Source organism: Myxine glutinosa, chromosome 8, assembly GCF_964187855.1.
Source record: "Myxine glutinosa chromosome 8, kmMyxGlut1.1, whole genome shotgun sequence".
In the NCBI taxonomy this organism is placed as follows: Eukaryota; Metazoa; Chordata; class Myxini; order Myxiniformes; family Myxinidae; genus Myxine; species Myxine glutinosa.
In genome coordinates this window covers 81,997,761-82,013,086 of record NC_136268.1, presented here as the reverse complement: position 1 = coordinate 82,013,086, position 15,326 = coordinate 81,997,761, and the positions used below count along the sequence as shown (strand labels likewise).

At 46.0% G+C, this 15,326-nt stretch overlaps 1 protein-coding gene across 2 annotated transcripts in view; it reads right to left on the bottom strand.

Annotated features, from left to right (window-relative positions):
• Positions 1–15,326, bottom strand: part of VCPIP1 (valosin containing protein interacting protein 1) — a 60,141-nt gene that overhangs the window by 40,356 nt on the left and 4,459 nt on the right. Inside the window, exons 2-3 of one of the 2 annotated variants that reach the window (XM_068124722.2) lie at positions 1,701–2,012; positions 1,241–1,393 (exon numbers count right to left, since the gene is read on the bottom strand). In XM_068124722.2, coding sequence (XP_067980823.1) covers positions 1,241–1,393; positions 1,701–2,012 — 465 coding nt within the window. The remainder of the gene's footprint in view (positions 1–1,240; positions 1,394–1,700; positions 2,013–15,326) is intronic. The other variant, XM_068124723.2, reaches the window with a different exon arrangement.

The following is a 15,326-nucleotide window of genomic DNA, read 5'->3' as shown; positions in this document are numbered from 1 at the left end:
CCAGGTCCTGCCGTGTAGTTCTGGGCTGATCCCTCACCTTTCTCATGATCATTGAGGCTCCACGAGGTGAGATCTTGCATGGAGCCCCAGACCGAGGGAGATTGACTGTCATCTTGAACTTCTTCCATTTTCTAATAATTGTGCCAACAGTTGTTGCCTTCTCACCAAGCTGCTTGCCTATTGTCCTGTAGCCCATCCCAGCCTTGTGCAAGTCTACAAATTTGTCCCTGATGTCCTTAGACAGCTCTCTGGTCTTGCCCATTGTGGAGAGGTTGGAGTCTGATTGAGTGTGGACAGGTCTGGAGACGGCTTTGCGGTCGGTCTTTGCGGTCTTTGTGGTCGGAGACGGTCTGGAGACGTCTTTTATGCAGATAACGAGTTCAAACAGGTGCAGTTAATACAGGTAATGAGTGGAGAATGGGAGGGCTTCTTAAAGAAAAAACTAACAGGTCTGTGAGAGCCGGAATTCTTACTGGTTGGTAGGTGATCAAATACTTATTTCATGCAATAAAATGCAAATTAATTACTTTAAAATCATACAATGTGATTTTCAGGATTTTTGTTTTAGATTCCGTCTTCCACAGTTGAAGTGTACCTATGATAAAAATTACAGACCTTTATGTGCTTTGTAAGTGGGAAAACCTGCAAAATCGGCAGTGTATCAAATACTTGTTCTCCCCACTGTATATATCTCACTCAATTGTGCATGTGCTATCAGGCCAAATTCAGAGCCAAAGTACTGTACTGCAAAACTACATGTTTGTTTACCAATTCCTGTTCAAAATAAAACATTCAATTGAGATTAAATTGTTCCTCAATCATAAATTGCAATTTGTAGAAACGATCAACAAACAAATTGAATTGCTTAACTCTGCTCTTTGTTTCTCGTGTGCGGGGTAATTCGCCACACTCTGGTGAACATTCCGTTTATTATGGATAGACATGAATGTGAGAGTTTTGATTTTCTTTCATTTCCAATGGACAAATGCAATTTTTAAAAAATATGTGTGATTGAAATGTACCAATTGGTCTGAAGTTTGTAAATGGTCGTGTGTGACCTTCTAACCACAAGTTGTATCATTTGGTCCTTTTGACTCAATAAAAGAGCATGAAGCGATCTTCCTCTTGGACTTAATTGCAGCATAAACCAACAGATGAAGTTGGATCAAAACATAATACCAGTTCCAGATGACCAAACGTTAAGAGCATCGAACACAATGTATATTTATCAAGCAAGTACCTTGAGGTTCTCACGCAGAGAATGCCAGAATAGTTCCCACCCTACAAGTGCACGGGAAACCGCGTGCACGAGGCAATGACCGTCCATCTCGGCATGAATCGGAATCAGCCGGTCCTCATCCTCGTTCGCATTCTGGATAAGTTTAAGTGTTTCCTGTGTGAGGATGATGGCACCAATTAAATACCCAAACACAAATACAAATCAGAAGAGAATCCCGCACATTACAAGTAAAGATCGCTGCTCACTCAAAAATCAGTGTCCTTACCCAAGATGAGCTGTTCTCATCAACAACTATTCATATTTATATTAGATGTACCGGAAAGCAATGCCTTTTTCAATTAGGAATACACACCTTTAAAAAAACGACATTACTTTCCGGTACACCTAATACATGGTGTTTGCTCTTTACCAATTAACATTTATGTCCTTACCATTCTACTATAAATATACCCAAAGCCACCTTCAAATAAGTAACACTGCCAGACCGGTCGCGTCCATATCCTTCCACATCAAGGTGTGCGATGTCGATCTGGAAGGCTCTATCGGCGAGCACAGCACAGTCAAACATCTCGCCCTGTTTCATGTCCCGTAGAGGGCGCGCTTTGCCCGTCGCCTTGTCCATGCCATAGCATGTTAAGATTGGTGAAAGCAGCTTGCACTGGAGGTTTGTAAGACCCATGATGCGCTGAGCTGGGGCAATGGCTGGCTTTGCTGCAGATGAGGTTGTACCAGTAAGTAGAAAATTCCGCAATAGATTGTGGAGAGTCACCTGCTGAAAAGACAAGAATGGAGAGGGAATAAAGAGGTGAATATTTTGGGGTCGAGTGGTACATTTTACCCGCTAATGATTAACAGTCGCGTTTGCAGCAGCAACTAGAACGGTACTCAGTGGAGACCATACCTCCGCCAGGTGAACAGTTTACGTTTCGTTTCCCAGAGTAGACCAGAAACTCATAATACAGAATCACATTTAATCAAAATCACCCGTCCACAACTTTTTGAGATATCCTGCTATATATTGGTTTTAGCCCTATCTCTCAATGGTGAATAATCACTTTAAAAATTAAATAACTCTCATATCCGAATCTATATTCAGATATTCACCAAAATCAAATCGATTAGTCCTCGTCACACACACCTCTCCACCAAATTCCGTCCAAATCCATCCACAACTTTTTGAGATATCCTGCTATGTATCGTTTTTAGCCCTATGTCCCAATGGTGAAGAATCACTTAAAAATTCTACTAGCCGGATCCGAATCCAGATCTTCACCAAAATCTAATCATTTCGTCCTCGTCACATACGCAACCTCTCTGCCAAATTCGTCCGAATCCGTCCACATTTTGAGATGTCTTGTTCACAAACAAACAAACAAAGACAGACAGACAGGCAGGCAGGCAGGCAGGGAGAAAAACGTAACCTCCATCCACCTTTGGTGGCGGAGGTAACAATGTTGGAAGAACAAATTGTGCTGCATTAAAATATATATATATTTGATTGTTTTTAAAAGTGATGCAAAGCTAATGGTGGAGCTTGTTAAACAAAAAAATTTACCAGGCAAAAGCATTAATAGACAGTTTACTTTAACATTAATTGTAATGACATTTGGAGACAATGGACCAATGCAGCACCAGGGACTTGAACGTGGATATCCACAATGACGAGAAATGTGGCAAGACCAACTATTCTATGTAGAGTTGAATCCGCTCACATTTTATCAACTTGGAGTTTGCACAGAAAGAGGTAGGTTGTACACAGTACAACCGTACAGTGACGAGCACAGAGCATAAAATGAAAAAAAAAAAAAATCACCAACTTGCCCAAGATCACAACTATTCCCAATTGCAAGAGCAGCAGGCCCTGCACACGTGACATAGTGGTGAGAAATGCTAACAATGTCATCCTTGTGCACATTAACAAGGCACAATCAAATGAGTTGAGAAATCTAGCCCGCAGTGAAAAGGGATACTCAAAGCAAGTGCGTAAACAGATTGGAAGTGCAGGTGTAATGATAAAACTTTGCATGCCAAAATCAACAGTAATCTTTGGCACTACGACAAAGAACTACTTCTTCAATGGCTCCAATTATCCTCACCTTTTTATGGGATCGACCAAGGAAGGTTTTTATCCCAGATCTTTCAGGAACTGGTTGGCCAGGCCTTACATTCGACTGATGGTGCAGGAATTTTAATTTTGTTCAGGGTTATGGCGATAACTCACTCATAGTTTGATAGAGACACCGAGGGATATTTTAAGTCACAACAAACTATTGTTGCGGTTTTGGCAATTCACCCAAAGCATACAGTGCCTTCAGAAAGGATTCACACCCCATGACTTCTTTCAAATTTTGTTGTTACAGCTTGAATTTAAAATGGGTTATATTGAGATTTTTTTTGTCACTGATCTACACATAATAGATCTACACAACCATCATGTCAAAGTGGATTTTTTAAAATCAATTTTTAGAAATGAATTAAAAATTAAAAGGTTAAATGTCTTGTCTCAATTAAGTATTCAACCCCTTTGCTATGATACTCCAAAATTGAGCTCAGGTGCATCAAATATTTCCGTTCATCATCCTTGAGATGTCACTACAACTTGACTGGAGTCCACCTGTGTCCAATTCATTTGATTGGACAGGATTTAGAAAGAAACACACCTTTCTATAAAGATATACACTACATGGCCAAGTCCCACAGTTGACAGTGCATGTCAAGCAGAAACTCTGCCATGAAGTCCAAGTAACTGTCCGTAGAACTCCGAGATAGAATTGTGAGGAGGCATAGATCTGGGGAAGGGTATAAAACAATTTCTAGAGGGTTGAACATTCCCAAGAGCAGTGAGCTCCATCATTAGGAAATGGAAAGAATATGGAACTACCCAGGCTCTTCCTCGAGCTGGACATCTGACCGAACTGAACAACGAGGCAAGAAGGACCTTGGTCAGGGAGGCCACCAATAACCCAATGACCACTGACAGAACTACAGAGTTCCTTCACTGAGATGGGAGAACCTGCCAGAAGGACAGCAGTCTCTGCAGCACTTCACAAATCTAGGCTTTATAAGAGTGGCCAGATGGAAGACACTTCTGAGAAAAGGTACATGACAGCACGCCTAGAGTTTGCAAAAAGGCACTTGAAAACTCTGAGAGCATGAGGCAAAAGATTCTGTGGTCTGACAAAAAATTGAACTCTTTGGCCTGATTACGTGATGGTGACATTTTCTCTTAAGCAAAAGATTTCAACTCATTACCGATCAACAGTCGGTGGCCTTTATGTACGACTATCGGCGTGCTCAACGCATTAAAAATGAAAATATATCGGGATGGCGGATAGAACTGGCAGATTATTGTTTTAAGATAATCTATCGCCTGGGACGCGATAACCTGGCAGCCGACGCGCTGTCTAGACCTGTCTGTGCGGGCATGACGTCCGACGATCTGCGAGTCATTCACGAATCTCTATGTCATCCTGGAGTGACGCGCCTTGCCCATTTTGTTCGTCGTCATAACTTGCCTTTCTCGGTGGAGGATGTCCAACGCTTGTGCCGTTCATGTTCGGTGTGTGCAGAAGTAAAGCCATGTTTTTCTAAACCACCTATGGGGACTTCGATTCAAGCTGTGCGTCCATGGGAGAGGTTGGGTGTTGATTTTAAGGGGCCTCTTCCCGCATCGGGGCCGCATCGCTATATCCTCATGATTGTAGACGAGTATTCACGATTTCCCTTTGCGGTTCCATGCCCCGACATGTCATCCGCAACGGACATCCAATGTTTGTGTCAGCTGTTTCTACTGTTCGGATATCCGGCTTTCGTACATTCTGACAGGGGCGCTACCTTTATGTCTCAGGAGCTTAAGACCTTTCTTCTAGAACGTGGCATCGCTGCCAGCCGGACTACTCCGTATAACCCCCAAGGGAACGGGTAGGTGGAGCGATTTAATGGAATTGTCTGGAAGGCTGTGGAAATGGGATTGAAGACTCGGAGGTTGGCACCTCATCAGTGGAGTCTGGTATTACCCGAAGCGTTACACGCTATCCGTACCCTCCTTTCCACCACCACCAATGAAACTCCGCACGACCGAATGTTTCGTTAGCAAAGGCGCAGCGCGAGTGGTCAATTTTTGCCAGGCTGGCTCTCCGAACCAGGGCCCGCTTTCTTGAAACGCATGATACGACACAGCAAGTACGAACGGCTGGTAGATCGGGTACAGGTGCTGGAAGCTAACCTGGAATATGCCCATATTCGGATGGCGACCGTTTCGGTGCGACATCAAGCTCCCTGTGGAGAGGGTCCATGTCCAGATACAATCGATGGCAATGTGGTGGGACCGGATAAGCTTATCGAGCCCGAGCCGCCAGTGTTGGAGCCGGGTGCAGTGTCTTCTTCTTCTTCTTCGGGTCCGACGTTGCCCGATAGGGTTCCGATTCGAGTAGAACCGCCTGGGCCTGGGCTTAGAGCGGATACTCCTATTCCGGTATTGCCCAACATTGCTGATTCTGAAACCGGTTCTGACAGTTATCGCACTCGAGCCGGCCGTGAGAGTCGAAGGCCGGTTCGATTGGGATGGGAGGTTGCTTTCTCCTCAGCTAGTGAACGTTTGATTCTTTGCTGTGATTTATATTCTGTAGTTTCATCTTACTATAATTCACCAAATGTCCGTCCATCCATCCGTCCGTCCGTCTGTCTGTCTGTCTGTCCATCCGTTCGTTCGAAGGTACCGCAAAAACGGCTGAACCGATCGCAACGATATTTGGGGGGGGGGGGGGTTAATCCTGGGATCCCCTGGAGTAAAATAGGGTATATTGTTTTCCCAATTTCAGCTTTGGCCTCCAGCATTTTCAGGTTTGGACTCCGCATAACGTTATTTTCCCAGGTGCCGCACAAACGGCTGCACCGATCGCTGCACAGCTGCACCGATTGGACTCAGTGACCTCGGACAAAGACCTTTTGTAAGGACATGGGTTGAATCCCTGCATGAGAGAATGCCAACCCCCTCCCCGCCATCACGGTCGTCTCTCCAACTCACAATCCCACGAGATATGCGGAAAGGACGACCCAAAACCAATTATCTTCTTTTTGATTCGTACATAAACATCATTAAAAGTAAATAATGACCCCGGCCAAAGTTCAAACGACGAGAGTTTAATCCCTTCATGAGAGAATTCCACACAGCTATGTGGGCGGTGTATACGCTAACAGATCGTTGTCTCCATCGATCTTGCCAAGGCCGTAACACCTATCAGCTCAAAATACCTTTAACTGTTGACTTGGTAGTTTTTACAATGAAGGAAACATTAAGAATGTTGTTAAGTTTATTTTGTGATTAATTTGCGATTGGAGTTATGTTGTTTGGAATGAAAAAAAAGGGATATTGAGTTCAAGTAAATGACGACATGCCGTGATGGTTTCTACCTTCTAAACGTGAACTTCGCGGATCGCCATATGCAGATTCGCCACAGACCCACGATCTATGTTTCTATACGTGAACGTACCTGTTTGTTTGCGAACGGGTACGTTTTTCATGGAAGTCCTTCACGAACTTTCTGTCCATGTCTGACGTGTGACTGAGTGTGCAACAGGAATGTGGAATTCATTGGTTTCATGCTTTGGTATTCGCCGTATCTGCATTGCCCGTTTGGTTCCGACCTCCCACCCGTGTGTAGCACGGGTATCTCACTGGTATCATATCAATGCTAGCTTGCTGAAAATTTAATTGGAGGGAGAATGTAATGAAATAAAGGTGAAGATCCGATGTAATTCCCTCTCTAGTGGTGAGATTTGCCTATAAGAGGGATGGTCTGAGAGCGAGGGGATTGCTCTTCTTACATGTGACTGGACTTTAGTTGGCGAGTTAAATGATGCATCTTTTATGGCTTGCTAGAGATAGGGTTATATACTATGAAAGACTTATAATGTGTGATTATCTTTTTGTTGTAGATGATGTGGAGATTTTGATTCCAATAAAGCTCTATATCTTGGAAGAGGTTGTGATTAAAATTCATCACAAACACTACCTGCCCGAATGCATAGCGCCAACTGCAAAGTTTGGTGGAGGAGGATTAATGGCCTGGGCTGTTTTTCATGGTTCGGGCTAGGCCCCTTAGTTCCAGTGAAGAAAAATCTTAATGCTACAGCATACAATGACATTCTAGAGTCCAGACGATTGTGTGCTTCTAACTTTGTGGAAACAGCTTGGGGAAGGCCCTTTCCTGTTTTTCGCATGACAATTCCCCGTGCAGAAAGCGAAATCCATTTCAGAAATGGTTTGTCGAGATCGGTGTGGAAGAACTTGACTGGCCTGCACAGAGCTTTGACCTCAACTCCATCGAACACCTTTGGGATGAATTGGAACACCAACTGCGAGCCAGGCCTAATCGCCCAACATCAATGCCCGACCTCACTAATGCTCTTGTGGCTGAATGGAAGCAAATCCCCGCAGCAATGTTCCAACATTTCACATCATTTTTCGCTCTTTCACGAGCCTCGATCTTGTATACAAAAAAAAAAAAAAAAAAATAAATAAATAAACATCTAGTGGAAAGCCTTCCGAGAAGAGTGGAGGCTGTTATAACAGCAAAGGGGGGAACAACTCCATATTAATGTCCATGATTTTGGAATGAGATGTTTGACGAGCACATATGGGTGTGATGTTCGAGAGTCCACATACTTTTGGCCATGTATTGTACGTTCCAATAGAACGACACCATGCATATGTATGCGTGAAACAAGAACATTCCCAATGGCTCTTTCACGGCTTCAAACCAAAGTTGATTCCGGTTTCAAGCCAACGTCGATCCGCTCCAGCGATCGTCAGAACGATGTCTAATCGAGACCAGAATCCCGTTCGGATGACAGTCACAGTCACGCAGCCAAAGCTGTGCAAAGGCGCCCTCAAGGCGACTGGGAAATCCAAAGGCACCCTCCAGGCGACTGGGAAATCACACCCTCGGGTATGGACGTTTCACAGCTCACAGTCGGCGAACCGCAAATTAACCTTCAAAATCCACGTTACACACACCAGACCAGATAAACGTCTGAATGCGGTGAAAACGGCTGAAGCGAAGCAAAGAAAACCTTGCGCGACGCGCAAAGCGCGAGAGTCAAAATGGCCGACGGCCCGTACTCGAGAGGTAACGGCCCGACGATCATTCTCTTCGGAATCGACCGCAACACCTGACACGCAGGTTGATCTGTCACAGCGATAACAACTCTGTCGCAGGAATCCCTTTCCCGGGAAACCCGAAAGTACGCTAGTGACTCCCGTTCGCCAGCGTTTGCTCCAGAACTCGAAGCAGCTCCGCTTTCTTGTCGAACTCACTCGCTCCGCCTTCTTTTTCTCCTCTTCCTCTTCTTCATCGTCCGGTTCCGGTTTAATTTAAAACATTAACTTTTTACCTTTTGAAAATAGCAATATCTATTTCCCTTAAACGACAACAATAATAGTACATGGAATCAAAAATGTTTACAGTGGATGAAAACCACAACAACGGAAGTGACAAATCCATAACAATAAGGGAGGAGTAGAAAAAATAGCAAAACGTTAAGACGGACACCCAGACAGATGGACGGACAGACACCCGGACAGCATGACCCGGTTTGCGGACCCATTTTATAATGTCATCTCTTCAATAATCGAGATGAGATGACCTAAAAACTGTACTGTTTCCTCAATTAATGATAAATTGTCGGTTAGTTAAACATGGGATAAGAATTTTAACCACAGGATAGACCTTACCCAGTGGTTAAATTATCCGAGTTTTGAATAACCGGTGTCTGGTGAATTTATTTAAAGTGCAGAAGCTGCTGCCAACTACACTCTCAGATATCAAGCAGGTGAAGGAAGCTCCAGGCATACCAGATGACTGCTTGCAAATCACAGTCCAAGCAGGATTTGCTGTTTGTTCAGTTTCCCAGCGATAAAACGCCTACTTTTTGCAAGGACACGACAGAATCTTTATCGTCAACGAAGTAATTCCGGCAGACGGGACACCAAGTTTAACGTCCATCCAAGGGACAGAAAATATATTGTTGCCTCGTCCTGTCTACGAAACATCAGAATGACAGTTTATAGGTGGGTCGACATCTGAACCCAGATGAGACAAGTGTTACGCCTAGGTCCCCCGTAGGTGAAGTGATGCGAGTTGACAAAGTGGAAGACGCAAGGCGGCCATCTTGGATTTCGACGTGGCGACCCAATTTTCAATAGCGTTCTTCCTTATGCGTAGATACACCCACACACCAGATTAGAAGTTAGTAGTTGGTTTATATTTCAAGATATTTCGCTCACAAGGTTCAGACATATATATGGTGGTGGCCATCTTGGATTTTGACATGGCGACCCAATTTGCAATAGCGTTCTTCCTTATGCCTAGATACACCCACACACCAGATTAGAAGTTGGTACTTCGCTTATTTTTCAAGATATTCTGCTCACAAAGTTCAGACATACATAGCGGTGGCCATATTGGATTTTGACGTGGCGACCCAATTTTCAATAGCGTTCTTCCTTATGCCTAGATACACCCACACACCAGATTAGAAGTTAGTACTTCGCTTATTTTTCAAGATATTTCGCTCACAAGGTTCAGATATACATGGTGGCGGCCATCTTGGATTTTGACGTGGCGACCTAATTTTCAATAGCGTTCTTCCTTATGCCTAGTTGCACCCACACACCAAATTAGAATTCGGTCCTTGGCTTACGCACGCACACACATCCGCACGCACGCACGGACGGACGGACGGACGGGCGCACACACGGACGGGCGCACACACGGACGGAGGGGAAAACCATAGTCCCCCTTTCGCTCCGCGGTGCGACGGGGGACAATAGCTCAGAGGGCAGTGTGCATGCATCTTGGGTACCATACCAGATATCAAACCATGTCAGAGAGTGAAAAATTGCATCTTTCTGTAGGTTCTTCAGAGGATATTTGGTTGCATCACAACATGATACTGGCAACACGTCGTGTTGGATTAACGGTTAAGGTGGTTGGATTAAAATCTTAGGGTCTTGACTTTGAGCCCCTCTTGTGCCGTTGAAATAACACCAGGTCGGTTGACTCGGCCTGTCAGCTTACTTGAAACAGGGCACACTGCATCAGCGGCACAGCCGCACATGCAACCAGCAGCCACAGCTGCATACAAAACAACTGACAACATGTCATTTGACCTATTTGGCACCCTCTTTTGGCACTTTTTTCTTTTGAAATACCGACTTCTTTCCTGGAGGTCCTAGCAGTGTCCATGTGTTGTTGTTTTTTACCTCTCCACCCCCACCCCCCACCCCTTCCCATGCCTCCTCCCCCCAATCCTCCTCCCTCCCACAGATCTTCCATTGTCCCTGTTCTCTGCTGTTGTACTTGTGTGCTTCCCTCTCTCTCCCCATCTTGTCTCCCTTTACCATATGTTTTATGTGTCAGTTTGTTTTTATGTGATTAATGTTAGCTCTTACCCGAGCTTCGAATCTTGCATACAAAATCAAAGCTCGTGTAAGAGCTAACTAACATCAATCACAAAAAAAAAAAAAAAAAAAAACCCACACAAAACATACAATAAGGGGAGCGGGAGACAAGATGGGGAGAGAGAGGGAAGCACACACGTACAACAGCAGAGTACAGGGACATCGGTCGGGAGATTTGTGGAAGGGACAGGGCTTGGGGGGAGGAGGCATGGGAAAGGGGCGGGGGGGGGGGGGGGGAGATGGGACAGGTATAAAGCACGTGGACATGGCTAGGACTTCCAGGAAAGAAATCGGCATTTCAAAAAAGTGGATCTGGGGTGAATTAACGGGGGTAGAAGAGATCAAGGTTTTGGATGGGTGAAGATAAGAGATTGTGGTAAACAGCTGTTTTAAAGACCTGGAGGGAGGAGTGGGATTGAAGAGGGTGAAGGAGTTTGTTCCAGAGGCGCGAGTAAAGAGGAATGAAGGAGTGAAGGTGAGCAGAGAGTATTGATTTTGGCAATTTCACCAGAAGAGGGTTGCTGGCAGATCTTGTGCGACCAGTAGGAATATTTGGGGAACAGAGCACAGATAGAGCTGGGGGAGCGAGACCGGATAGGAGTTGGAAGAAGACAGAAAGACCACCTATCTGCCTGCGATGAGTGAGTGAAAAGCCCTCAGAGTTGGCTTCATTGCGGGAGATTCCAATGATTCTGAAAGCTTCGGTTTCAACAGCGTGAACCCGAGCCAGGTGTAAGGCAGGAGCACCAGCCCAGAGGGGAGCCAAGGAAGGACTTTGCACGATGGAGGATGCCAAGTCGGCGACTGGCTTTGCAGGCCAGAAAATGTGGTTTTCCCAGGAAAGATCATGGCAGATAGTGAGACCCAAAAGCTTGAGTGACAGAACTTCTTGGAGAGGATTGTGGAGAAAGTAGATGGGAGGGTTTTCCAGTCGGTCTTTTTGGGGAGAGATAGTAAGAGTGTGAGATTTCTCAGGATTGAAAGACATGTTCCACTTGTTTGACCAGTCTGTGATTTTGTCCAGGTCTGCAGAGAGTGAGGACTCTTCCATGAACTCTCCCAATCTGACCTCAAAACTCGACCCGCTCGAATAACGCCGCAAAGTTGGCTCTCTTTCTCTTTTCAACAGATATTACTTCTGTTTCTGCTCCCAAGGACTTGCTGCTTGTGTACCACCGCCATTAGCGAGACCACAGAATATGTGACAAGCCACTACATGTCTACATCTCATGATTATTGTGTGGCCATTGGCAACTCAAGAGAATGAGGCGGCCGCAGACTGCTGATATGAGGGATGAGGAATGCAGCGGCAGAGAGTGGAGTCATCAGCAAAGAGATAGAGAGGATTTTCCAGAGAGTCGGAGAGATCATTGATTAAGACCAGAAAAAGCACAGGGCCCAGAACACTGCCTTGGGGAAGTCCAGCCTGAACAGGAAGGGGAGATGAGAGAAATCCATTCAGGGCCACACGTCGACTACGACCAGAGAGGAAGTCCACAAGCCATGCGTGGAGTTTCCATGGATACCATAGGAGGAGAGTTTGGTGAGCAGAGCGGGGTGCCAGACCGTATCGAAGGCACGTGATATGTCAAGGGAGACAGCTCTGATTTCCTGTTTGGCATTGAGGACCTCCATCCATTGTTGAGACAGCAGAAGCAGCATGCCCAGAGAAGAGTGGCCTGGTTTGAAACCAAATTGATGATCAGAGGTCAAGCCATTGGAGAGGAAGGAAGTATTTGAAATCCGAAGCAACGATGGATTCCATGACTTTGCTGATAATTGGGAGCAGGCTTGTTGGTCTGTAGTTGCAAGGATCTGTTTTTCCACAATTTTTGTGTGAAGCGGTAATGTTGGCTGATTTCCAAGCTGATGGCAGATGATCTTGAGCAAAAGAGAGGGTGAAGAGAACAGAGAGAGAATGTAAAAGGGCGGCAGAGCAGGATTTTAGGACCCGTGCCGTGGGCTTATGCCGTCTGGTCCCGTTGCAGAATCAGAGTCGAGGTTTGACAGAAGCTTCTCCACCTTGTCAGGAGAAAACACAGAGTCTAGGAGCAGCTGGGTTCGACTCAGTAAGATGGGTACAGAGAGAGATGGGTTTGGGACACAAGATGTTGAGGCAAACAGAGTTGAGGCATTCGGCTTCTTCACGTGCAGTGTCAACTGTGTAGCCGTTTGAGGTAAGGGAGGGGATGGAAGGGGAACAAAAACCAGAAACAGATTTGACCAGACGCCACCAGGATTTGGAGGAAGGATACAGGTTTGAGAGTTCAGTCTTGGGAGTGGAGAGATATTGTTTCCTGGCTCTCCTGAGGGTAGACACACACTTGTTCAGAGCTTGGTGGAAGGAAATGAGATTGCCTTCCGTTTGATTATTGAAATAATTAAATTATTTATCGGAAACTGCAGAATGGAAAAATTAGAAACTTGGCACATTGTCAAGTACTCCCAATGGGAAACAAAAGCATGATAATGATGACATGATCGGTGAAGTGGTATATCAGCCATCAATGTTTTAATCGAATTCCTTATCCTAAAAATCTGAAATTGCATGCACATGATGAATGACCCATTTGTATTGAAATATTAAATTCATAGGTGTTACGTGGTCCTCCCGGTGACTACCTGGTCTCGGTGACCCCCGGACAGTGAGAGGAACTCCGCCAGAAAGATCTATTATTTATGCGCTTTCGTAACGCAATCAATATGAATTCCAGTCAATAAGAAACCCCACACCAAGGATCCGGAATAACCAATAATATTTTCCCCGAGCAATCAACCATCAACAACCATCAACAATCAACAATCAGTCACCAATATTATTAAGATGGCCATCTTATATATGTGTGTCCCCTTTCCCCACTCCCGACCCCTTGGGTACTCACGACCCCTTTGGTCTCTGTCCCTCACCATGTCTCTGGGCCCCTCCTGACCAAGATGAAGGTCGGCTTCTCCGCACACGGGGGGTTGAACGAACCCCTGGCTGACGTGCTCCCAAACGTGCACGTCACGTACCGGGAACAACGGTTGCAGCGCACACCTCCTTGCCAAGCAAAGCGGGCAAAGCAACGCGCGGCTTGTCCAGCGCGCGAGGCCCAAGGGGCAACCCGTACGCGTCCTTGTAGACGGTGAGGCGAACTGTGTAGGACGCTTGGTTCCGTGCACGAACCCACGGCAACTTGATGTGTCAAGGGGTAATTCCTTTCGCCAGATGGGTTTTCCAACGCAGCGTCAGACGCTGCTCAATATCGATACCCTCGCCTCGGAGCTCGGCGAGGAAGAGGAAGAAGATCGTCCCTTCTCCCGCACCTCGTGTCTTTTCTTCTTCCGTTTCCGGTCTCCTTTTTCCCAGAAGGGCTCCTGACCCTTTAATCACAACAACCTTTAATCGACTACACATTGATAAGCAAAGACCTGAATAGTAATTCACATACATTCACATAAATCCGTAACACTCCCCCCCTTCAAGAAAGAAAGTTTGAACCCAGCGAAAACTTTCTTTGCCGGCCAACTTGGATAAACAAACCAGATAACTCACCCCCCCCCCCCCCCCCCCCCCCCCAAATCATCAGTTCCCCCCGGGCACAGTCATCACTTAAAAATAAAGCAACAAAATTTCACACAATCCCCTAGATTAATTCCCTCTGGACCAAGCGTCAACCACTTCTAGTTTCTCTTGAATGACGGTTAAGAGGTGGTGACCAAAGCCCCCAAATTTAAACCTCTCTATAGCACTTTTTCGGGAGGCCCAGCGGAGTATTCCCTACATGGACGCCTGAAGGAATGTGGAGTTCACGGTTAGTCCGTGCAGGAAAGTTCACTACCTGGACGCCTTTAAGAACGCGGCATTCACGGTTAGTCCGTGTAGGAGCCCCGGCTCGGCGGCTCCACCGTATATAGGGCTTCAACTTCTTCAGACTCCTACCAGTTACAGTGGGACCCCTTGTCCCAGCCGTTACCTGACTGGTGGTCTCCTTCTCGGCCAGTGCTCTGACATTCATTCTTTCGGGAGGTGCCGTAACTCTGGGAGCCTTCATAGTAATATCGGCTGCTGCCCACACCAAAACTACCGCCAAGTGGTCTTCTTCTGTAGACCTCTCGACGCCTACGAAATGCCTTCCCTACTGTTATGGTCCGACCTTCCAAATCCTTACCATTCCAATTCTTCTCTGCCTCCCTGGCGTCTCTTGTGCTTGCAAACGTGACAAAGCCGAACCCTCTTGACCGTTGCGTTTCCCTGTCTTTTACCACCCGCACTTCCACCAGCGGCCCATATCTGTTAAAGACAGAGGTCAGAACTTCTTCCTCTGTGTTGAAGTTCAGTCCCCCTACAAATAACTTGGAACTTTTGTCGCCATCCCGAGCTGGTGTGGTGTTATTTTCCCTGCTATGCTCTTTCCCAACCCTCGGGTTACCATAAATTTGCCCCCCGGCCAAATCATTCCCGATAATCACAGATACTCCCTCCACAGGAAGCTTGGCTTGTAAACCGACGGTGACCGGTCCTGACACCAAATCGGATTCCAAATGGATGACATGAAGTGGGGCACTCACACAGCCACCGATCCCTTGTAACCAAACACTATCACCAGTTGCGGTACTCTTTGACAATGGCAAAATGCCTTC